This window comes from Opisthocomus hoazin, chromosome 12 (assembly GCF_030867145.1).
Source record: "Opisthocomus hoazin isolate bOpiHoa1 chromosome 12, bOpiHoa1.hap1, whole genome shotgun sequence".
In the NCBI taxonomy this organism is placed as follows: domain Eukaryota; kingdom Metazoa; phylum Chordata; class Aves; order Opisthocomiformes; family Opisthocomidae; genus Opisthocomus; species Opisthocomus hoazin.
In genome coordinates, this window is record NC_134425.1 from 23,063,700 (window position 1) to 23,087,204 (window position 23,505).

General features: G+C 46.5%; 1 protein-coding gene across 4 annotated transcripts; it reads right to left on the reverse strand.

Moving 5' to 3' along the window:
• RFWD3 (ring finger and WD repeat domain 3) lies at positions 1-23,412 on the reverse strand. 4 transcript variants are annotated; one of them, XM_075433835.1, is made up of 13 exons: positions 23,370-23,412; positions 20,856-21,231; positions 19,246-19,487; positions 17,402-17,490; positions 17,111-17,308; positions 14,837-14,928; positions 12,566-12,680; positions 7,258-7,462; positions 5,917-6,067; positions 3,554-3,730; positions 2,720-2,934; positions 2,254-2,471; positions 1-1,617 (listed from the first exon to the last, which is right to left on the reverse strand). In XM_075433835.1, the coding sequence occupies exons 2-13, from the start codon at positions 21,227-21,229 to the stop codon at positions 1,474-1,476; spliced, it is 2,220 nt and encodes a 739-aa protein (XP_075289950.1). In that variant the 5' UTR covers positions 21,230-21,231; positions 23,370-23,412; the 3' UTR covers positions 1-1,473. The 4 variants fall into 4 exon arrangements, with proteins under 4 accessions (XP_075289950.1, XP_075289952.1, XP_075289949.1 ...); XM_075433837.1 differs by lacking the exon at positions 3,554-3,730; XM_075433834.1 differs by having other exon boundaries at positions 1,526-2,471.
• Between the last annotated feature and the right edge of the window lie 93 nt (positions 23,413-23,505).

Below are 23,505 nucleotides of genomic sequence, written 5' to 3' on the forward strand. Positions count from 1 at the left end.
TAGAAAAATTATAAAGTTGAGCAGAGATCTTCTCAATCTCATTTTTAAGAGGTAAGACAAACAGGATCACACTGTGCAAGCTCCAGACTTCAGAAAATAAAATTCTTCGGGCAGTTTGAGTGGTGGCACACTCCCTTGGAACAGCACAGACGCTGCTTACCACGACCAGAGGCAGAGCCGTGCCGAGGGATAGGTTTCCAGCACAGGCAACCGCGCCTGCAGTTTTGCTTTCACTAAACATCAAATGAAACCTAAGCCCTCTTTCATGATCTGCCCTGGAGATGAAGGCTCCCACACCCCTCAGCACGTTTATGGTGTGGGTGCGAGGAGCCCACCTGGGCAGCCCACAGCCCCCACCCTGTGATCCCACCCCATGGGCTCAGATTTGCCTAAACCAGCGAGTCTGCGGCACTCCTGCACACCAGTACAACCAGAAGCTGGCTGTGACCGGCCGGTGAGCTGGCAACTATCATTTCCGGAAGAAAAAAGGCCAGTGAAAACGAGCTGATGAAATCCCCGAGTTTCCACCAGTTCCTCAAATGAGGAAAAAAAAAAGAAAAACCCACTAAAAAAAGCAGCCAGCATTTTTTTCCAAGGCACCGGCTCTTTCAGTACCTTGCTGTGTTGAAGGAAGGACACCATGGACTTCAGCAGCGAGCAGCAGAAGAACCACCTCCTCCCCTTTACCTGTACTTCTCCGATACTAGAGTTTCACTTTCTACAACCAAATTGTCCAAGTTTGCTTGCAGGTGAAGCAGGGAAGAGAGCAGGGGAAGGAAATGGGGGCAGAGAATTAAGGAATTGCAGTGCAAATTATATGCTCATGAAAAAAATGTAAAAGAAGGTTCTCTGGAGATTTTCCAAGCCTGTTCTCTCCATGGCCACAAAACAGAGTCTCTTCCCATCAGGGAGAAACTGCCCACTGACCCTAGACCTTCAAAAGAACACAGGAGCACGCTCCCTAAAGCGGCAAACTTGTTTTCACATCAGGTCTCAGCAATGCTAGCGAGATGCCACTATTGCCACCTCTTCATCACCCAGCAATCACAGCAGGACTCCATGAGAAAGTGCAGCGGGAGTCTCAGGTCTTCCAGTTCCTCCTCTTTCGTTGATCTGAAGATGAGATTTGCAAGTCCCTCTGCTGTGTTCACACTGGAAAAAAGAGGGCAGCGACACATGCTGGAGACAGTCCAAGAATCCCTGCTGTGCGGAGGCAGCTTGCAGAGTTTGACTGAAGAAAATTGACCCATGAAGAAGTAAGGACAGGCCTGAAAAGGAAGACGGAGGAAGAAGGGGACTGCTCCAGGCACCAGTGCGTCCCAGTTCCTGCCTAATGCCAGAAAGGTGCTGTAGCAGCTCCCGGCTCCTGTGAGCAGCATGCGCAGGACAGCAGAGCCTGGGGCGGAGCGGTTGCGTAGGGATAACAAGCAGCATGTTCGGAAAGCCTCTCTGTGGCAGGCGCAGGGACCGCTCTCACTGCCACTTGTAGAGCTTCACCATCTTCTCGGTCAGAGTGGCCAGGAGGTGGGTTTGGTTCACTTCCAAGGGGCAGATGTCCAGCACAGGCAGGTCAGCCCGCAGCTTCTGCAGCAGGGAGCCGCTTCCAGCATCCCAGAGCTGTGGACAGACAAGGCCAAAGGCAGCAGGATTGTCCCCTCCCATCCCAAACACAGCTTCCTCTTGAGAGAGAGGGGACCTTCCTCAAGTTACTCACAGGACCCTCTCTCTGCTTTCACACCCTGCTCAGATGGGCTCTAACAGACTCGCAGCACGATGTCACCCTAACTGCCCTCTCCTCCGACCACGGCTCATGAGCTCCCACACAGCCCCTTGTCCATCCTCCGCATCAGAGCTGCTTTTTCCCCATGAAGGGCAACCCTTCTCCTCATCTTCCCTGTCATTCCTGGAGAGCCTGCACCCATCCCTCGCAGCACTTACCGCATCAGCTATCCCACCAAGCCCCCATTACACCAGTTAGTGCCCAGCTGTGTCAGCGTGCCCAACTGCACTCCTCTGGCAGAGAGCAGGGGCTCACTGCCTGCGTTCCTCTCGATGGAAGTGGACCACAGGCCTCAGCTGACACTGGGTAAACCACACTATCACACCGTTACACCTGCTGCAGCAAGCGCAGCAGACTAACCTGCACAGGGTAACGCGCGTGACAAGACAAATCCCACCAAAACACACTGATAAGGCTCCTCTCCTAAGAGCTGCAATAAAACCCTCCACCACCCTGAAAGGAACGAGAGATACCAGGGCAGAATTAGACGCCTCATCACCAGCGCACACAAAGACATTGCCGTCCTCCTCCGGGCTCTGAAAAATGGCATTCTTGGTCAGCAGCTTGCAGGTGGGCCCAGCGCTGAAGGTCTGGACCGGGTTAGAAGAACACACCACATCTTCAGAGGCCTCTGTCAGCGGGCTGCTAGTCAGTTCCATCATCACACAACGCACACATGGGTTATTTTTACCTGCGTGGCAGAAATAGGAAGGTAACCTTTGGAAAATGTAATTGCAGACAAGTTTTAACTGCAGGAATACGAGCAAGCTGCCTCCTCTTGCCCTCACCCAATTCCGACCTACGTGCAGACGCTCATCGCTCTGGCTAGGGCAGGGACTACAGCTCTGCTGTGCCCTCAGCACCAAAGCTGCTATTGAACTCACACAGCAGGCCAGAGCGGCAACGAAAAGCACGTTGCAGGCGCACACCGTGACGTACTAGGCCTGTATGTCGCGAGGCAGTGCCGCGTGCTGATCTCCGTCTGAATGTCGATGCATCCTCCAGGTTCCAGGGGCAGGTGATGAGGCCGGTAGCAGTTGCCAGCCTTCTGTTCCCAAAAGCAGGCTCCTTCCAAGGTCCCAGCTAATATTCCACCGTAAGGCAGCGACGCCGAGGCCATGCGGGGCAGGTAGGACAGCGATACCATGGGGCACCTGAAAGCGCGATGGGCAAGAGTCAGCGCTGCCAGCTCCAGCCACGCTGGCGTCCTGCCTCACCGCTTCGGAGCCGCGGTCACTCCAACCACATCGCAGAGAAAGGGCCTACGCAGGCTACAAAATGGTCCTTCAAGCAAGGAACCCCAATGGGTTTGTCAAGAATAAATGAAATTCTACTTAATTACTGAGCTGTGTGTTTTAAAGAAGCATCAGACAGCACACATCAGATGCGTCTAAATCAGCGCTTCATTCCCCGAGTAGAAGAGATGGAAGTACACCAGCGTCTCACCTCTTTAATTTCTCCTTTCCAAATTAAGTACTCTGCCCAGCTCCAAACCCAACTCGGTTCTCCTGCTTAGGCTGCACTGGCAGCTCCAATTCTGACCATGCGTGCCTTAAAAAGATGCAGGGGCCAAGCACTCGCACTAAGCTGTACATATACCATGCAACCTTGTGAGAGACTTCTCACATCTGTGCTAAACTGGAATTTTTCAACAAGAGATTCACATAAAGCCATTTCAACTATCGCAATTGCTCTACGATTTCTGGAAGAAGCTACGTTTAGCTTGACTTATATTAGTGAAGTGGAGAGGAATGAAAAATCCAGATGCCATACCTGGACTTCTGAGGGACTAGTTCCTGGACGTGAGACTTTGTGTGTCTCAAATCGTATATCATGATAGAGCCGTTGACCAGCCCAGCATAGATGTAGTTTGTGTCATCAAGACACCAGCAGCAGCTCCAGACAGGACGGCCAGCGTTGTATGTCTGCACCACGGTATTTGTTGCCAAGCTGCAGAAGCAAAGCAAAGTGCTGGCTCATTGCACAAGCATCTACTGATGAGAAAATAGCGTAATTAAGGTAAGCAAATCTAGCTTTTTAAAGTCTTTAGACAGAAGCAGCTCTCTTTAGACTGAATTCTGAATTAACTCCTCCTTTAGCCCAGACATGAATCTGGAAAATCTAGCAGGATGACGACCTGGATATTGTCAGGTGATTTATAATTCTTCCAGGCCAATGCTTCCTTTTCCAGATTGATCTTTGGAGACTGGGAAAGGAAGTCTCAGAGCAGGGTCTCAGCTGCCTTACTGGAAAAAGAAAGCTAAGTTATTTTTCTGGAACCAATTAGAAGTGACTCTAGTGCAATCCCGTAATACTGCATATTCTTGAGATCACAGGGCTCCTCTTTTCACATTACATCTCTCATTATTTCCCTCTTTTTTACAGGAGAGGAACAGTGCTTATGCCTCAAAAGAATCCAATTTAAGCAAGAGTGAGACTGCAAGTGGGGTAAAGACAGTTAAAAGCACATTTATAGTGTTAATTCTTCAGAAACTCAATTTGTGGAAGGAAGAAGAGAGTACACAGAGGAGTGCAACCCAGGACAGCTGATGAAGGTGGTGTCAGATTAGAAGGCATTTGCGAAGGGCAGCGTTGTCAACATGGGCTCAGCACACTGACAACAGTGCGAGACAGAAGACGGCACAGAGCAAAGGAACCCTGGATGTCCTTTACAGTGTACGGGTTTCTCTCCAGGGAAGGTGATTATGCTCAGAACGCCTCCAGAGAAGCAAGTTATTGCTCCCAGGTAAGCATAAGGAAAAGCAGCACAAAGACACACCTGGCTCGGGAAAAGTAACAGGGAGTTTGATACCAGAACAGCAACTGGTTCAAAACAACAGGGAAAAACCAACCCCACCACCAAAGCCTTGGTGTGATTTTAAACACTTGCAAGCCAGAACAGGAGACCTATGAAATCGGTAACTAGAGAAGAAAAATGACCAAAGAGGGACTCTTCTTTCAGAGGGAGACTGAAAGAAGTACGAAGATGCTGCTGAAGCAAGCACTTAACTCCAAGCCATTCTGGGACTGAGCACAAAAGCAAGAGGATCACAAGTCCCGATGCAGCCAACCAGGCAGGTTTGGGAGTCAAGTGTCTGAGCGGGTACTGCGACAAGAAGCCGCTCCCCAGATTAAACCATGAAAAGAATATCAACCTCACCACTTAGAAATCTGACATGCTGACTTCAGCATCAGACACGAGACAGTTTTGTTTACTTTTAACTCGTCTAGCAAACATTTCAACATGGTAACAGGAATGCAGCATTCTTTACATTTTTGTTGCAGCATTAAGTCCTCTTCATTGCTTGACTCGTGGGAAAGAATTGGGACTAATCAGTCACGTAACAGACACGTCCTGCCTAGCCCTACACTGACAGACAGATGCACATGAAGATGGTAATACGACTCAATAAAAACCATTCAGCCAACAGAGTTTTGAAGCATCTTAAGCTTAGGACTGAAGAGTGCCAGAGTAACAAGAAAACACCCTCACAGGCTGTAAATTCTAACAGGACCAAACACATTTTTCTCCCAGCCTTTGCATAATTAGTCTCCAACCTACTGCTTTAAGTCTCTGTTAGCTCTAGAAAATCTGTGTTCCTCTAGCACGTGCTCAACAATGCTGTCTACACATTTCATATCCCAAGTCAATTCCGTGCTCTGCAAGAAATGTAAAACCCAAGAAGCCAACATTAGTGCAGGGAAGAAAGCGCCCAACCTGAACACCCCTTGTTTCTGTTTTATGCCATGTAGGTTCCCATGCTCCACGTTTCCCTGCAGTAACAGAAACCCAAGTGGACAGCAAATTTCACATCTATACATGCTGCTACATCTGCTCCCAACACAACTTGGCCAATCTGTTCTGCATTACTTGTTTTCCACTGAGTTCTCCATAGGAAAAGGATCACAGAGAGGTAGCTCCGTAACACCTCCACGTAAAAGATCTGAAAGCACGAACAAGTCCTTCCCTCTGATAGTGCCCACACACAGGAAGAATATGCAGAGCTGATCTCATCTTCACAGCATCTTTTGGAGAGCAGAATCTCAAGTGCAGCAAGACAGAACAAAATCCAATCCATTCTCCTGCACACAGCAGAACTGTGGTGGGACAGGTTGTTCCCTGCAGCAGGGCTCACCTGGTGAGTTTGAGAGTGTTGTCCAGAGCAGCAGAGAGCAGCAAGCCATCTGCTCGAGTGCCGAAAGCCAGTCCCCGAATCTGTTTACTATGGATGGGGATGTACTGGCTGCTCTTCAGGTTGGCCACGCTCATCATCTTCACGCCGCAGCCTGTCACAGAAGAAGGATGAAGTGGGTTATCGCAAAGCAGCACACATGTAGAACTAGCCGTTCTATGCCAGAACTACAGTGTCTGTACTGAAGCCTGTGGTGGGATGAACATGTAAAAGTTATTTGCTGTTCTGGGTAAGAACTGCCACAAATCATTCTTCAGTTCAAATGGCAACAAACTCGGTATCAGAGCTACAAGTCTTGTTACGAGAGTCTGCTGCCCTTTAGCCAGTTTCTTCAAAGCCATTCTTGCCTAGATAAAAACACGTGCAGTAGGATTAAATGGCTATCTAAGAGAACAAGTGTCACTGCAAACAACGCTTACAGGTGAACCTAATCTGTGTGCTACAAGAGTCACCACAAAGCCTCCATTCAGACATTCATTCCTGGCTCCAAAAGCCAGAAAAATAAGGTCAGCTGAATGCAGAGAACAATTTTGTTATATCAAGACACAGCATATTAATCTCCAAACCATTAACCAAATAAAGAAGTTTTATCGCTCAGAAAGCACTGAAGTACTTTGCAAATAAACTCTCTCAGACTCTTAACGCTACACCTATTTAATTGAAAAAGCAAGCTGGTACTGGTCCAGATGTCAGGTCACTTTCCCCAGCCGTAACCGTGAGACAGAAACAGGGCTGCCCGTGATGTCCTGGCTTCCTATTTCCTCACTGGGAAACAGTGCTCCTATCATTCATATTAAAAGTTTTTTGCTTTTGGTTGTTTTTTTTGTTTGTTTGTTTTTAAGCAGTATTGACAAATCAGCAGCATGTGGATCAATCCACCTGCTATCTGGGGAGCAACGCTTCTCTCAAGCACTGGAAGTCTCTCTGCAGGCCTTGTGCGCTGGCCCCTTGGTCTTTCAGAAGACCCATCTTTTTGCAAAGGGACATTATTTATTGCAGAGTACCTGATGCACCTTTTACCTTCTTGGGGATGGCAGCACTTCAGCAGAAGAGCCAGAGACCCTCTGCGAGGATTCTGCTGCAGAAGCGATGGGGGAAACAAGCTGCCTCGCTAGGCAGAAGTTACCAGTGCAGGGGCCTGGTGAACTGCAGGGAGTCTCATGAGTATTCCCAGTTTACAAGGCATATGCAAAGCTCAAGAGCGAGCAGGGGGGGGCAGGGAGCAAGCAGAAAACACATCTAACTTTCACCTATGAACCCCCAAATCTTGACTTGCTTAAGTACCAGGAATTAATGTAGACTGTGGAGAAGGCTGCGATACCACGAGACAACTCAGCGTGTCACAGTATGCCATTACTCTGCAGTTCCCAGTCTGAGACACCACGAAAACCTTTTCCAAATTGTACTTGCGCTGGCTTTGGCTGGAGGGGAGGCTGACAGGTTGCTGAGAAGCACTTGCGTTGTGCTGGGCCACCAGAGCCTTCAGCTCCTGGAAAGAAAAAGACCCAAAGAGCTTAGATGTGTCACTGGCGATGTAACCGTCTGCACGTCTGTTCCAGATGCTCCAACTGAACTTGCTCTCAGATAAAAAAGGAAAATATGGTCCCACTTCCACGCTGTTCCTGAAATGCTAGATTTCCAAGCCCACTGATTATTACAGTGAGCAACAAAAGCATTCAAAAGGCTATGAAAGTTCTGGCAGAATGTATTCAAAGTCTGTTATTGCATGTATCAGGCCCTGTGAACGAGAGGGCTCTTGGGCAACACATAAAAGCCAATAACAATTATTACCAGATCAATGCTGTTTAGAAGAGAACGAACTGCCAAGTATTACATGCAGCTAAACCACAAGAGAAAGCCAATTAGAACCATTTTCCAGAATTTCCAGAATACCCCATAAAAAAATAAAAGCGGAAGTTTCAACATAAAAGGCACTGCAGGAAACAAGTCAGTCTAATGAAGATGATGATGCTGTTCTTGTAAACCGTGGGCAGCAAATTCCAGGAACGACACAACTCTCAAGGGCTCCAGCCCTGTTTTCCACCACCTCCTCCCCCCGCTGCCTCGTCCTCCACCTCAACTGCTGAACACGCCCAAGGATGCTCCGAGACACGGCCAAGGACAGCTTCCATCAGCAACAAGGCATTCCTAGAATTCCCCTTCCCACAGAGATCATCGGGGCGACGCAGGTACGAAAGTAGTGGCACTGGCACACCGAGTCAACTGAAAATGCCCCTCAGAAACGCACGCTGGCCAACCTGCAATCCAAGGGCAAAACCAGATAGTACAGAACCCCAGGGATACTAGAGGGAGCATCTATATTAAGAAAATTGCTACTTGCTTTCTGTTGTCTGAGCAACATAGATTATGCTTCAAACACTATGTAATTTTAAAACAATTAAGGGCCGCAAGAGTGATATGAATATACTAATAGACAGCAAGCTAGCTTCAATATTGAACCAGCCACTACCACTTAACTCACATCTAAGCAAAGGCAGCAGTTCTCAAAGAGGCAAGATCAAAGATCAAGCTCTACATTAATTGTTATCATCAAGACCTATAACTTTTGGAAACTGCTCAAGAGGAAAGCAATTCTGATATTTTACAGAAGTCTGATCTGTTTTGCATCAAGATCACTGCAAATTCTCCAAGGAAATTAAAAAAAAAAAAAAACAACAAAAAAAAAAACAAAGCTGAAGACTCAAAATGATGCCATTAGAGCGAGCAAAGACAAAACAACCTGGGGAGGAAGAAGAGGCTGGGGATGCCAGGATGCTCCTGATGGAAGCTATAGCTTCAGGCTTCGAGTAAGCAGTCAGTGAAAACACTGGTAACTTAGAAGAAAGTGACTTTTAATCAAAAATTTAATAAACTCATTATTTCTAAAAGGCAGGAGAATACCACCACCACTGAGGATCAGAAGAGACGAAAATTATTTGTTGCTCTGGGGAGTTTACAAAACCCTCCTTATCACCTGCACTCAACAGTTCAACTTTTACATAAGTTATTAAAAAGGAACCCAGGCAATTAAAGCCACAAGGACTGTTAGTCCAAGGCTTACACTTAAACACAATGGACAAACCCAGCAGAATCAGAAAGTCTTACTGGGGACACATTACCAAGGTGATTCAAAAATGTTGCACTGCAGAACAAATTCCACTAACGGTGCTCAAAAGAACACCGTTCTGGTACTGTAAGCCTACATCTTCCTTTAAGATGCTTTGCAGAGTTTTCCTGACACCTGGCATTGACTGAAGGGCCTCGAGGGCACGCTTGTGTCTGTGCACGCGCTATGACTGTCTCCTGGATTTCTGCTTGCCACTGTGGTGATGAATGAACACAGCCACGTGGGGTGGGGAAGGAAGAGGACAGACAGCAGAAGTCTTTGAGGAGTATGCGTGAGAAGCAGAAGAACGTAATGAATAGGAAAGGAAAACCACCAGCGACAGCAAATTCAGAACAGTTTTCTTCTGAGTATTAGGTTACAGTCTTAACAGCGGATATGGAGCTCTAATGACACAGGCAGTCACCAGACGACTGCCGCTCCCTGGCCGCGCTCCCGCAGAGCGCTTACAGAAGCCATGCCTGCTGCCTTGCACCTGATGGAGACAAACACGTGGCTGTACAACCAACCTCCGGCTGTGGCGCAGCGCTACAGGCATTCCACCTCCCACCTTCCTTTGGTTCAGGGGCTAATTCACTCACAAAGTGACACAGAGCATTTTTAATCGGACTCACTGTTAAGTCACAGCTGAACGAAATACCAGCTTTTACTTGCTTCTTCTGGATCTTCCCCAGACATCAGCTGGAGGTGAACACAAAGATGTAAGATTTTTATGCAATAAAATCATTAGCCTAAAATTTTTCTAAAGGTGTTAGGTTCACAAGTTTTTATTGTTATTTTGCCATCCAATTATTTTTGGATGTTCTGAAAATCCTGTTTAAAAATAGCTTTTCCAATACATCAAGCAATATAAACTGACCTCTGCAAGGCTCACAATTACACTTGCTTTCTTTTCCGCAGCAGCATGCAACCTCCCATCATTTCCCTACCAGTCCTCCCTTTACTATTCCATATGCCAACAGAGCTACTGTTTTCCACTTGCAAAAAAGAATCTCCTACCCGAGCTGATGAGTGGTATTAATTTGCTTATCGTTAGCTAACTTTTTTTGAAAATGCTGGCAGATACAGGAGCAGTACTGCAGTAGCTTACATGAGATTTCCAAGCACTTTGTGCTCGCAAAGGAAAAACTTTTGGCAGAAGTAAGGCTTCAGCGCACTGCTTCCAAACCTCGCCACGCAGTGGGCAGCATATAGCTCAGCACAGCACTGCCTGCAGGTTCACATACAGAAACAACGCTGTTGAGGGCTTTCTTCCAGAGTTTTAGCTACCTACCCCCTCTCCCCTCAACTTCCAGCTCCTTTCCTCATATATTTTCATATAGCTGAAGACTTGAGCATTCCTTTTCTAGCCTCCATCATCTTAAATACTTCAATAACAAAGTACAATGGAGAAGACTTAATGACAAGAGCACAGAAAAATGCACACAAACCTAAAAAGGTCATAACTAGCGACATGACTGCTGATGAGACACAGCTCTCAAGCGCATTAGCAACAAAAAAGGGTTGCCACAATGACTTCGGGGGGGGGGGGGGGGGGGGGGGCGGGAACCGACCACCTTTGCTTTCTGTAAGACTTCAAACACCAAGGTTTGTACGCAAGCAATGACCATCACAACTATTCCAGTAAAGCTCTGTGCAACTGAACCCTGCCTTACTGAACGTCCCTCTGAGCGGACAGACATTTCACACATTTCTTTCATAATCCCACAGCACTGTTTCCTATATTGACTTACAGGTTTGTACATCAATTAAACATGCTTTCTTGTGCCATCAGTAACATTGCTTGCTGAAAGGACCAGGGCAACAGACTCAAGATGCAACAAGGCAAATTCAGGTTAGATGTTAGGAAAAAACAAACCTCTCAGTGAGGATGGTCAAACAGCAGGAAGTCCAGAGACGCCGCGCGATCTGCTTGCACACACTCAGAACCTGGCGTGACACTGCCCTGAGCAACCCAGCCCAGCGCTGAAGTTACCCAACTAGGCTCCCTTCCAACCAAAACGATTCTATGAAAGCAGCTGCTTTACTAGATGACCTCTTGTAAGATAAGGAACTTGTTAGGTGTATGCTCAAAATATAATCAAACAACTTAGACTTACTCCAGACTGCCTGCCGATTTTCTGTTCCCCAGCAAGTTGTTTTACTTTCAGTTTATTCATAGTATAAACAAGCACCTTAAAATTGCTTCCACCATTCACATTAACCACTACAGGACAGTGATGAATGCAGTATAAATGCTGAAACAGAGCTAAAGAGCACAGGGCACTTCATCTTTGTAACATGTGACTTAAATTCAGTTAGACTGGATACTCTATCATTTAATGCCAAAATTGCAGGAGGACATTATGGACCTGCAGTTTTATCTTCTTCACGTTTCTCTTCACCCAAAGTCTGCAATGGACGAATTTTCTTATTAGCTCTGACGAGCACACAGCTTCATGCAGGAATTTCGGCAAGCAATTTATAAAGCCTTATCTTACGTCACACAGGAAGACTTCAGCAAAGAGGATGTTGCTTAATGTACAGACATGAATAGCCAAGGCTATAAAAAAAAATCCACAAGTAGAGAAAAAGCATAAATTGAGTTACTAGACAGTGAGAGATTAGATACTGCCTACTTCACTACTTCATACAACAAAAAAAGTAGCAAACTGGCTATGAAACAGGCTCTTGGAAAACCTAGCACTGGTGGAACATGCCAGGTATTTCACAGCTGGAAGCACCAGTAGACGTCACAATTTATAGGAAACCTGCAAAAGCAGCTGTGATGGGTTACAAAACATCACAGTATTGCATAAGCCAGCAAGGAAGCAGTCATTTAGCAACTGGTCATTTATTTCCAGTGATTTGTGTTCTACGGGGACAGCAGTGCCCCTTAGCAGCTGCTCAGCCCACGGATACAGCCTGCCCTAACGACAACCCAGGTCTCACCGTACCAGAAGGTCCTTCAATAGAATGTTGACTGAACTTCACAAAAAAAATTCTGGGGTTTTTTGGGTGTTTTGTTTGTTTTTTTTTTTTTTTCTTCAAATAGCCATACCTCTTTACAAACTACTTCTCAAAGGCTCTTGACTAATTAGTGATAATGGGTCCCATTACAAGTTTATTACAGATTTTCAAAGCTTATTTTGATGCAATGAAGAGAAAGATGAGGAGAGTAAGTTTGGTGCTGTATTACCAGGCCTTGCCAGGCACCACAAAACCTGAGGAGGAACCTGCAACATCAGCAGCCAAAAAACTCTCCTGCTAAGCTGCACTTGCCACTTTGATTAAGTCTCAGAAGCACATCATATACATGATGATGCCAGCCTGGGATGTTTAGAGTACTCCTGATGATTAACTAATGGAGTTGACTAAATCTTGCTGCTTCTTAAAACCTGAAGCCCATCTTCTCTCCTGTAAGTGAACATGCAAAAGTCAGGTTAAAGAGAAAGGGAATCCTCCATGTATTAGTAGCAGCAGACTCACCTGAACTTGCTTGCGGAGTTTGCTCCATTCGTCTGTCAAAACCTGCAACTGGAGACGGCTCTGTGCAGATTCCAGCTCTGCCTGTCTCCGCAATTTTTGTTCCTTTTCTAAAGAGCTGGAGGAACGAGAGGAAAGCAATCCTTAGGACTAGGTACTACCTAGGATACTTCTCTGGGCTGTCTCCTCCTACCCCCAGCCTTCATCCTCACACAGGTCAACTCAAGAGTAACAGAAAATCTGATACCGCGCTCATCCAGCACATTCACCTCGAGGTGTTCTCAGTTATACAATGGTACTGAATGACTCACTCAAGCATTGTTGCATGGAAAAAACAGCCTTTCTCCTCACCCTCTCCGAATGTGCTAATTTAGTAGAGTGAAAGAGAAATCAGTTTTGTTTTTTCTACAGAAACAGTTCAGCAAATTCTATACCATCAATGTCCATGTAATATATACCATGTCAGTAATACAGCAAGTCATAACACGGTAAGATCTTCAAGCTCGTTTCTACTACCAGTAACTAATTTTGTACTTCAGGTAATACAGCTGAATCAGAAATAGACAGATACAGATAAGTTCTCTATAAATACCCATATAGAAGCCACACTGAATACCTCACCTTGAGCCTAAAAGTGCATGCATGCAATTTAGCAGCAGCAGTTTTGATAACATACTCCAATTTCTCTTTCATATATGCTTTATGCATGAAGGAGCAGTTAAAAAGGAGGAAGAAACACCAGTATTCCTTAAAATTATCTGAATGTTTGGTCTGCAGTGTTGACCACTGCATTCTGCACTCCAAAAGCTGCAATATTCCGGTTATTTCAGTAGTTCAGGTGCAGGGAGATCTAGCTTGCCTAAGTACCTTCTAAATATACAGACTTAGACTTGCATGTTTACCAAGCACAGAATCCTGCCATTTCCCTATAGTGCCTTCAGGCATGTTTTCATTTGTTTGTTTTTTTCCCCCCCGCTGTGGAAGAAACAGGTGAAATGCTTTATTTAAGCATCACAAACATTCTTTACACAAGCAACCAGAGCCAGAAGGCTGGCTTTATTGAATGTGATCTTATACCTAATTCAGGGCTACACGCAAACAATATCGATGCATGCATCAGCGTTCACGTTTGCCCTCCGCTCATGGCTGTGTGCCACAAAGCAGCCACTGTCAGCAACCTGACTGGGCAGACAGGCAGGCATTGCTGTCTGCCTCCCGACAGCAACGGGAGGCAGAGGAGGTGCAGGGCAAGCGGGGAAGGGCTGCAGCGAGATCGAGACAGAAGCAGCAGTTAGACAACTGCCTCTCCTTGAGACATAACGAGGTTTCCACACCCAAATGCCTTCTGCGCTTTTGAAAAAACCTTATTTATCATTTGTTTTGCGGTGTCAATCCAGTAAAAGAAGCGTGACCTTCTAAAGGTCTAGTTCAAACACCATCAGGCAGTGGCAATCTGGACAGAAGAGATACTTTCCTTTCGTGACAGTTACTCCTCAATCATTTCTGATTAATAATTACCAGGATAGCGAGCTTTCTCTTGAAAGACTGCATTGAAAGAACAGCAGTATAGTTAAGAGACATGTGAAAGACTCCAATTAAATTCTATTCACTACAAGATTCAGGAGAACTGGTATCTGCAGGCTTTTAATTTCAGAATAGTATCTGTGACAGCATCTTACTGAAAAGAAATTAGTCCCCATTTTCATACCCGCTTTTCCTTTTTTCAGTAAGAAGTCCGCATTAAACTTGGAGGGGGAAGTAGAGTCATAGCAATGCTTGCTGACCTTTTGTAAGTAAAGCTACATGAAGAGTTTGACAAAGCAAGACGGAAAGTGATTCATATGAGAGATTACTCTGTCTAATGCATGCAGACAAGATGGCAGAAAAGGTCAGCCATTCGCCCCCCTTGCATTTCTAACTATGCCTCACTTTTCTCATCTAATGATGAATTAGCAATACACAGCTTTTTGGCAACTACTCTGCATGATCTCCCGTGATGCCATTTCAGGATGCAGCACACAATAGCTTTTGCGATTTCAGTGCTGCAAAGCGCAAACTCCAGAATTCTGTTCCAGCAGAAAATTCTCCTTCCAGGTACGACACGTGCAACACAGCCTTGGTTTGTGAAGCCAGCCATACTCATGACAATCCCCAAGGGAATGCATAAATTTGCTTTGGACAATACAGGAAATTAAAGCAAGAAGTAGAAGCCAGACTGCAGCTTTCAACAGCATATGGTCAGGGAGGTCACATCTTTACTTGGGGACTCCGTACCTTTTCATGCGTTCCTGTTCACTGGTATCCAGCGCTTTCAGAGTGCGAGCATACAGGATCACGATGTCAGACCGTTTCGCTTTCTTATTGCACTGAAATAAAAGACAGGTTCAGTTCATCTACAAGATTTTAAGGAGCCAAACTATGCATCCCTACAAGTCACCAGACATTACTTTGAAAAATCCTTATAGCTTTGAAGGGAGGGGTTGTCTGCTTGAAAACAAGTCCACAAAAACACAAACATACCACAGCACATTTGCAAGACGCTCCCTCACATGGACACCAGAGCTCTAATCAGGGCTACAACAGTTCAGGTCATGTATCCTATTGCACCTTTAATAATGCATCCTCCTGCTTCCCACAAAATTTGTTCTGCTATAGCACCAGTGACACAGCATGGTCAGGTAAGTTCCAGGGACAACAGAAAAACAAACCACAAACAAAACCCATCCAAAGAGGAAAAAAAAAGATCTGAACCAAAACACCAGCCCAACTTCTATTTTGAAAACATCAAGACTGGCTACTTGGCCAACAGACAAGGAATTGGGAACCCCCGAGTGTACTCCCAACTCTATTTACACACTGTATTTCTCTGATCAGCTCCTATAGGCCCAAATCCATAAAAGCATTCCAGTGTCAGTATGAAATACTGACATCCCGCTGACTCAGTCGTACACGGGGAGTCAGATATGTCAATAATTTTGTGTGGCTGGCTGTGATCATTTAGTACTTTAGACTCTCCTTAAAAAAGAAGAGGTAATACCTCCGAGTGGGAACTTCAAAGAAATTACGGTGTCTGCAAGCTTACTGCTTTGCTAATCTACTTTGTTGATCAGAAAAGAGGCAGCAAATACTCAGATCAAGTAACCTCCACTGAACATTAAATTCCTACGTACACTTAAAATGCAGATTTGTCCATTATTCAGTAGCATGAAGGTATCACGGGCAATGTTGTCAGATCAGGAAAACCCCCTCCCCTCATAAAGAGCCGCCTTGCAGAGCAGTAAGTGGCTAAGACGGCTTTCCCGGCAGCCAGCAGCTGTCACTGGCAGGATGAGGAATGCCACAATTTCACAGTAACTTGCACTCAAGCCACTTAGTATACAGAGCACCATGCGCAGCAAGTCTGTGCTATTTAATCAGGGAATGCCCAGTCGCGAAGGACAGTGACTGAAAATGAAGGGAAGATGATTTAGCTGCAAGGTTCTCTCCAGAGCAAGTTCTCCCAGGAAATCTTCAGTAATTACATCACTGGAAGAAACAGAGGGAGCAAGCGCCCCTTACGAGTTGTTAGTATTCAAGACGAAAGAAGTCACAAAATTCCAAAGAGCAAAGATGCCAGGAAGGTCTCTGAGAATTCTCTGGAGTGGGCGAAGAAAAGCTTGCACAGAATTGACAGGGATAAGAAAAATAAGGTTTGGGCCTCTGCCATGGCAACAGTGATTCTTTAGGTTCAGTCACAGTGCACATCAGCAGGAAGCTTCTTGCCGAGAGAACAGAATCCTGCACAAAGTCAAGCAAGACCATGGAAGCTCTCAAAATGACAAAGCCAAAGAAATCCTGGGCTTCCGCCCACCGACTTGGAAAGCGACAGAACTGAATCCTATTTACAAGGTACTCGTTGACCTATTTTTTGTCAACATTCCTTTCTGGAGAAAAGGAATAAGGGCACCACAGAGAAGTGTAGACCTAATTGAAAGAGATCTGTATTACCCATGGAAACCGAACTGAGAAGAGCACCTTAAAAAGCAGACCTACAACTTGCAAGTCCACGTTGAAGGATGCAACCTGTTCCTCAGTTTGCAAGCTACCTAAACAACCTGACCTGCTTAAATGCTGCAGAAGTGGATGCAGTTCAAAACAGAAGATCAACCGTCTGAAAATGGTTCTCAAACAGATTTCTTGTCCAGTAACGTATTCTTTATGCTTAGTTAATTGCTTCTAGGAATCTGTCTGGCATTCCCACCCTCCAAGACCACAGTGCAGCGTGCTGAAACCAATTACAGGTTTAGCACTTGAACTCGTTAACTTCTGAGTTGCTACTCACAAATGCCCCACTTCAGGGAGACAATCCAAGTCAGAATTCTCCCTTTAAAGCAGCACTAGCTGCTCCTGGCCTAGTTACATCAAAATAATAGTGATTTGTGTTATTTCTCACAGCAGGCAAAGGTGAATTCTTCATGCAGCAAGCAGTTGTAACAGTTAATAACTTCCGCTGCAGGCATGATCAGCAGACAGCAAGCCCTTTCCAGTGCACAGAAACGTGCATTTTACCTGGGGGCACTTCCCTGCTTGTCCCTTGAGCCACCTTTCAATGCATGTGTAACCAAACAGGTGTCCGCATCGCAATGCGGAGAGACGGTGGTCCCCAGCGTTGGTCCACGGCTCAAAGCAGATGGCACAGGTATCCCCTTCCTCCTCCTCCAGCGGGGCAAGAGGAAATGACGGTTCCAGTTTCTTATGTGGAGTTCCCTAGGATTAAAAATTAAAAAAATTTTTTTTTTTTAAACAAATGCAGCACTAACCATATTTAATCTGTCTCCAAAAAAATTTAGGTCATCTTACCTGCTTTTGCTGGACTTCAGCTTTTTCACTTTCTTGATTTCCATGTTCTGCAGAAGCTTGAGGTGGCTCCACTTGTACCTGGCTGGAAACTAAGGAAAGCATTGCTTAAATGAACTGAAACATACCAGGGGGAAAAGGAGTTCTCCTTGACTTGATCCGAAAGTGTTGGGCATAAGGTAAGCAGTGCAACAACGGCACAGGTTACATACAAAGCTTCAGATCCATGTCCTGGACACTGAAGGTCGGGCAGTCTGTGCGTAAGCCCTTCTATTCACCAATGGTAGTGCTGAAGAACTTCATGCTTTCTTTCATAGAAAGCAGCAGAATTTCAGCATATTTGGTGAAAAAGTAGAGGTCTTTTAAAGACAGCAAATGTTATCAGGATTTTCTGACCTGATGGAAACAAATATATCTGTGTACAGGTCTATAGTTAGGCTGAATTAAAGAGAGATTCCCACATCGTTATGCCCAGAGAAAGACAGACACCAACATGAAGTTATTTTGCCAAGGGATCTAAACATACATATTTCATGTGCCAAGAAAGTATTTACCGTATGCTATCTGTCCATTCACCCTGACTGAAGCAGTTTACCAGCTGGTTGTTATTGGAACTATTAATTCTGCTGGGCCATATGTTTTTGTGGTGGGCCTCTGTTAGCCCTTCTGCTGAAGTATGAGCACACAGAAACGCTACGTTTGGATTACCACCACCAGCATACTAAAAAAGGAGCAGAGCTCACTGTCTAACCCCTATCTCCTGACAAAACAAAAGAGTTATCAGTCACATTCAGTATTTGAGGCAGATACTCTCAATCAACTAGAGAGGTATCACCTAACCCTGGTAAATGTCAATAAAGTTTTCAGCCTTGATGGTCCTGGGCTGAAGAGGAAGCAGTGGCTTCTATAAGCCAAAAAGACAAGGGAATTTCAGAAAATCCAACAGAGAGCATATGCTCACACAATATCAGACAGTACTTAACAGCTTGAGCTCCTGTCACGTGTAAGACTAGCACAGAGCAAGCGGAATAAATCTGTTCAAAAGGCACCTCATAGATGTACCCTCAAAAAAAGGTGTCAAGGTGAGCTGGTCAATCAAAATCAAACCTAAGGGCAGAGAGTGAAACCTAAGGACATTCCTTAGAGACTGAAGTAAAAAAATCTTGCTCTCCTATTCTCTGGGCATCGATAACCTTGAATAGCAAGTTAACTACTCGTCACTCTTACATAAACTGCATACATCCATCACAAACAATGTCAGTGAAGTGCATGGCAGCCTGTGGACATGAGTCTGGATAAAGGACTGCGTGACAGAAAAAGCTGAGGAAGGAAAAACAAAAAGCCCACTGTCTTAAGTACCTCTACCTGCTCAGCCCAGTGTCACAAGATGATACAAGAACGAAAAGAAAACTCTAAACTGAAGCAGACTGAAATCACAAATAATTAAAAAATACTGAATCAGATCCTTCTCTGAAAACTGAAAGCACTGCTGATCTCCACAGATGCGACTTGATGTCTTCAATAATACTCCTTGCTAATATATGACAGCAGAAGCGTGCTAAGTAATAACCTCTAATCTTGGAAGTTATTCTGAACATTTCCAGGATTATTTATAAGTAGCAGCCGGCTAAAAGACTGTAACATTATGGTAGCAATCACCCGCTGCTGCTACCGCTCTTGGGAACTGCTTGCCAGGAAGCCTTGTGGCAGCAGCCTGCTCCCGTCAGCTGTGGGCACAATGATCTCTTAGCACCGTCTGTCGCTCGAAAGGATTTCCCCACCGAGTATTGAAACAGCACGATGAGTTTCTCAAATCAGTCTCTCCAAAGCTCAAATACAGCACAAACCTTCCGAGCTAGCTGCCGGAGGTATCTCCGGGGCTGACGGTAACAGCGGTGCCGCAGCCTCCACCGCTTCCTCCTCCTCAGCAGAATCGCCGCTGTCAGAGTCGCTGAGTTCTATTGTTTCGTCTGAGCTGTGTTCCTGGTTGTCCCTCGCAGTGTGTGAGGGCTCCAGACGCAGAACTGGTCCTGTAGCTGGCTCTTGGGTCCTGCTGAGTTGAAAGTAACTGTCCAATGCTGCCCTGAGTCTAGAAAAAGCCAGAAAAAAAGCCGCAGTTATTTCAGGTACGCTAATGACTCAAAATATTTCTCCACGCTTGTTTGCAGTAAAATTCCTAGGCTCTGACTGCAAGAGGAAGGTATCAAAGTTATCAAGACAGAGCCGCTCTGTCAGAGAGGCAATCCAATACAATTGCTCACTTTATGAATAATCAGCAGTATCATACAGCAACCATTCATTTTGCTCAGCTCAAAGAAAATCTCCTTCTCATTATAACAATATTGTCTTCTTTTGGGGTGGGGTGATGGTGGAGTTGGAGAGAAGAAAAGCACAGAAATACTGGCCACTAATAGCCTAAGGAACTCCTAATCGGCACCTCCAGCCCAAACTCTGACCTGGCTCCCATAGGCACTGGTAATATTAGATGCACGGGGCTTGTATCGGTGTCCCACTCCACCAACAGCTTTGTGCCTAGTCTTTCTGCTTTCCCTCTTGTGTTCTGATGGAGGTTCATCCCTGGACAGAAACATCCTCCCCTCTCCCCCAATCAGTTCAGCCACCATCTCAATTATCCCTCAGATTCAAAAGAGAAGTTTTTCAGGTTGCCTTCTAGCCCCAAGCACTACAGTGACCTCCACGTGCGATCCAAGGGCAAACAATGTTTAATCACCTGGGAGGAGAGGAGTTCTTGGCCTCACTGAATTTAAAAGCAATGCTCCAGTTAATTATAATTTCACCCTTGACATTTACAAAAGCTACAAAGATGAGACAAAAACCAAACAAACCAGAAATGGGGATTTCTTTCTGGCTGGAGAGCACCCCCATGCGTCACCCTTTAAACCCATCACAAATGGTGTTAAAAAGAATATTTTTTCTTTGCCTGGAGGTAACAAAAAACCCCTGCAGAAAAAAAAAAAATACTAGTTTGCATGTTCGTGAAAATTTCTGCAGCAATTGTCACCAGAAAACTTGGTCAGGCAATCCCCAAATGAAAGGTGAAATGCAAAACAGAGCACGAGCTCCACTGAGCTACATGCTGGCTGGAACAGCCGAGAGTCAGCACTGCTGCCGGAAGCACCGCCAGGAATCTGGCAGAGCAGAGGGAATGGTGCGAGCAGAAGCTCTGCAAGCAAGGTGGAGAGCATAGAAGGGCTCACAAGTCAACAACACTGCCAACGTAAGAAACGGGGGGATTCACTTAACAAGAGCAAATATCCTGCCAAAAGGGATCAGAAAGCGCTGTGCCATTATTGAGCTTAAAAGGTACATGAGCTGCCCAGAATTTGGCCACAACCACACACCTGGACTGAACTCGGTTCTCTATGCCAGGGAGGAAGGCAGTTTTAATCCAATGCCAGGCTTGATAAGTTCAGACCCAATTTAATTTCTGCTTTACCTGGCACTGACTGTCCTCTGGGAACCACCAATTCTCTGTTGCCTGCGAGCTCTCCTCACGCGCGGACGCTGCAGCGCAGGCAATGGCTGATATGGATCCGACGCCCCTTGCAGCCTTTGCAGTCCGTTGAGAGCCGAGGTAGGACTCGAGCGCGGGTTGGGGCCAGGAGCTGCTTCCCTTGCTGTAGCAGCATTTGGTATGACAGCAGCATCATCAGCAGGAAGAGCTGTAACACTGCCTGCTCCTTCACCGAGCGCTGGAGCACCGGACGACAGCGCTGCATGACCAGCGGGCGCTGCGGGAAGCGTCCCGGGGCTCTCTACAGAGTCACCAGCCACCGGCTGGAGATCAGTTTCCATCTCTTCTTGAGCCATGTCTACAAAGAGTTAAAGAAAACAAATAGCATTTGCAAGTCTGCAGCCTGCTTCTAGCCTGACAGTGGCAAGAATCAGGTGCAGCAGCAGTGACTACAAAAGCCTTTAGAATTCAGACCCCAGAGACAATTTGTCCTTCTGCCTTAGACAAGCAGCGGAGCTAAACCGTCTCAAGTCGATAGAGGTGCGTGAGCTGGCACAGCAGGCAGCACCCTCCCAGAGTCCTGGACTCGAAGTCTTCGGCTCAACAGCAGCTAGAACCGAAGGCCCACTGCAAAACCAACTTAAGTCAGCCTTTGGATGCATATGGAACATTACGGATTTCTTGCTGGCATCATTTACTTGCCAGTAAATTCATGTGGATCTTGGAGAACAGAGTCTGGAAATATTCGAGTGATTCTCCACAGTGAGCAGCACTGCACAAACACCCACCAACAAGCTCTACAATGCAGCCCTTTGTCCGTCACACTGCTCTCAGGAGGTAGGTTTATTTTCAAGTTTCTTCAAATAAAATTCCACAACAGTAACAAGTTACCACAACCCTTTCCCACAGCTCACTTAACAGGCCTTTCAGGTACTTCATATTCACCAACACCATGCCAACCCAGAAAGGGTATCACAGCAGAACCCACGACCGCGGTGCTGTGGGTAGCAAGTTACCTACAGCGCCAGCATTTGCGGCTCCATATCCAGTCTGAGACTAGATAAACATGGAATTTGCAGTAAAACCTCACATTTATTATTTAAGGATGATTGACCTGAGAACCTCTTTATCCTAAAGAATTCAGGTTGCCTCCTAAACAGAAGTACTACCTTAGGTTTGGAAGAAAAAGAGAGGAGGCAAGAGTCTTTGCACTGCTAATTATCATGCAGCTGTCAGCCACCCAATTACAGCACTTCAGTCACCCTGGTCTACAGGCAGCCTTACAACACAAAACAGTTCAAGATGGTTTCATCCACTGAATAAATAAGTGTGCCCCCAAAAAACCACCCTTCTTCTGCAGGGTGGTGTGGGCTAAATCCTGCAGGCTGCTGGAGGTCATTCACATTCCCAAAAAAACGCTCAGGCGATCATAAACCTGACAGACCTTGGGAACTGCAGACCTTTAGCATCACTCAGGAGCTCAAAGCACACACCAAAATATATGAGGCTAGGTGCTGTGCAAACAGAGCAAAGGCTGCTTTCAGTACAAAGAATAACTAGAGAATGTATGCAAGAAATACTAGAGGGGGATGTACTAAAGCTCAAATATTTTTATAGACCTTTTAAGAAACTCTAACTTATGAATCATTTTATAATTCTTATCCTAATTGCCAATTCGGTCTAAGTTAGGCCAAAAATAGGTGTTAAATGCCACCTCCCACCAGAACAGTCAAGATGTAATATTCAGCCATCAGGTACTGCTTCTAGCACTAAACTCATATTCACGGTAAAATTTCCATCTTTAAGCATAACAGACCCTTTATTTCCCCCCATAAATCAACTGTGAGGGTTAAAAATACAGTCACTAACGTGGGGTTAACTACACCTGCGCATTTCTTAATTAAAAAGAGATGTTAATGCTGGCATCTTCACCATTTCACGTTAGATCTGGGAGTCTTCCTGACAGGGGCAAAGGCCAGCGCTTCCCCCAGCCAGCCAGTCGCCGGGCAGTGGCCGAAGGAAGGCCTCCCCAGACCAGCTTCCCAGGCCCGGCTGAGGAGAACCAGCGCGCAGCCCGACAGCAGCCCGCCCCTCGCACCGGGCCTCCGAGGCCGGGCCCCGCTCTGCCCCTCCGGCGGGTGCCGAGCTGCACCTGCTTTCACGCCACATTGACCAAAAAACCCACACACACCGCCCAGCACTGAGCGCAGGCTCCACAGGCATGGGTTTATTCCGGGCTTTACAGGGATCGCTTCGTTTAACCGAGCGCCAGTCACACGAATGCCGCTCCCGGCCTCCCCGCGGGCTCCCGGCAGCCCCTCAGCCCGCGGCCCGCCATCGCCCAGGCGTCCCGCCGCCCGGCCCCCGAGAGGAGAGGCCAGACCGCGGCACGGCCCCGCGGCCCTCCCCGGCGGCCGAGGCCCAGCCGCGCCCGCGGTGCTCGGGGAACGCCGGGCCTCCCCCGGGGAGCCGGGCCTGCCGCCGCCCCTCGCTCACCTGCCGGCGGGCCCAACCGCCCCGCTCGAGCTCCGCGCCGTCCCTCCCCCACCGCCCTACTAACTGGCCGTAATCCCAGCGCCCGCTTCTATTGGGTCAGCCGGCGCGAAGCCCGCCGTCTCATTGGCCAGCCGCT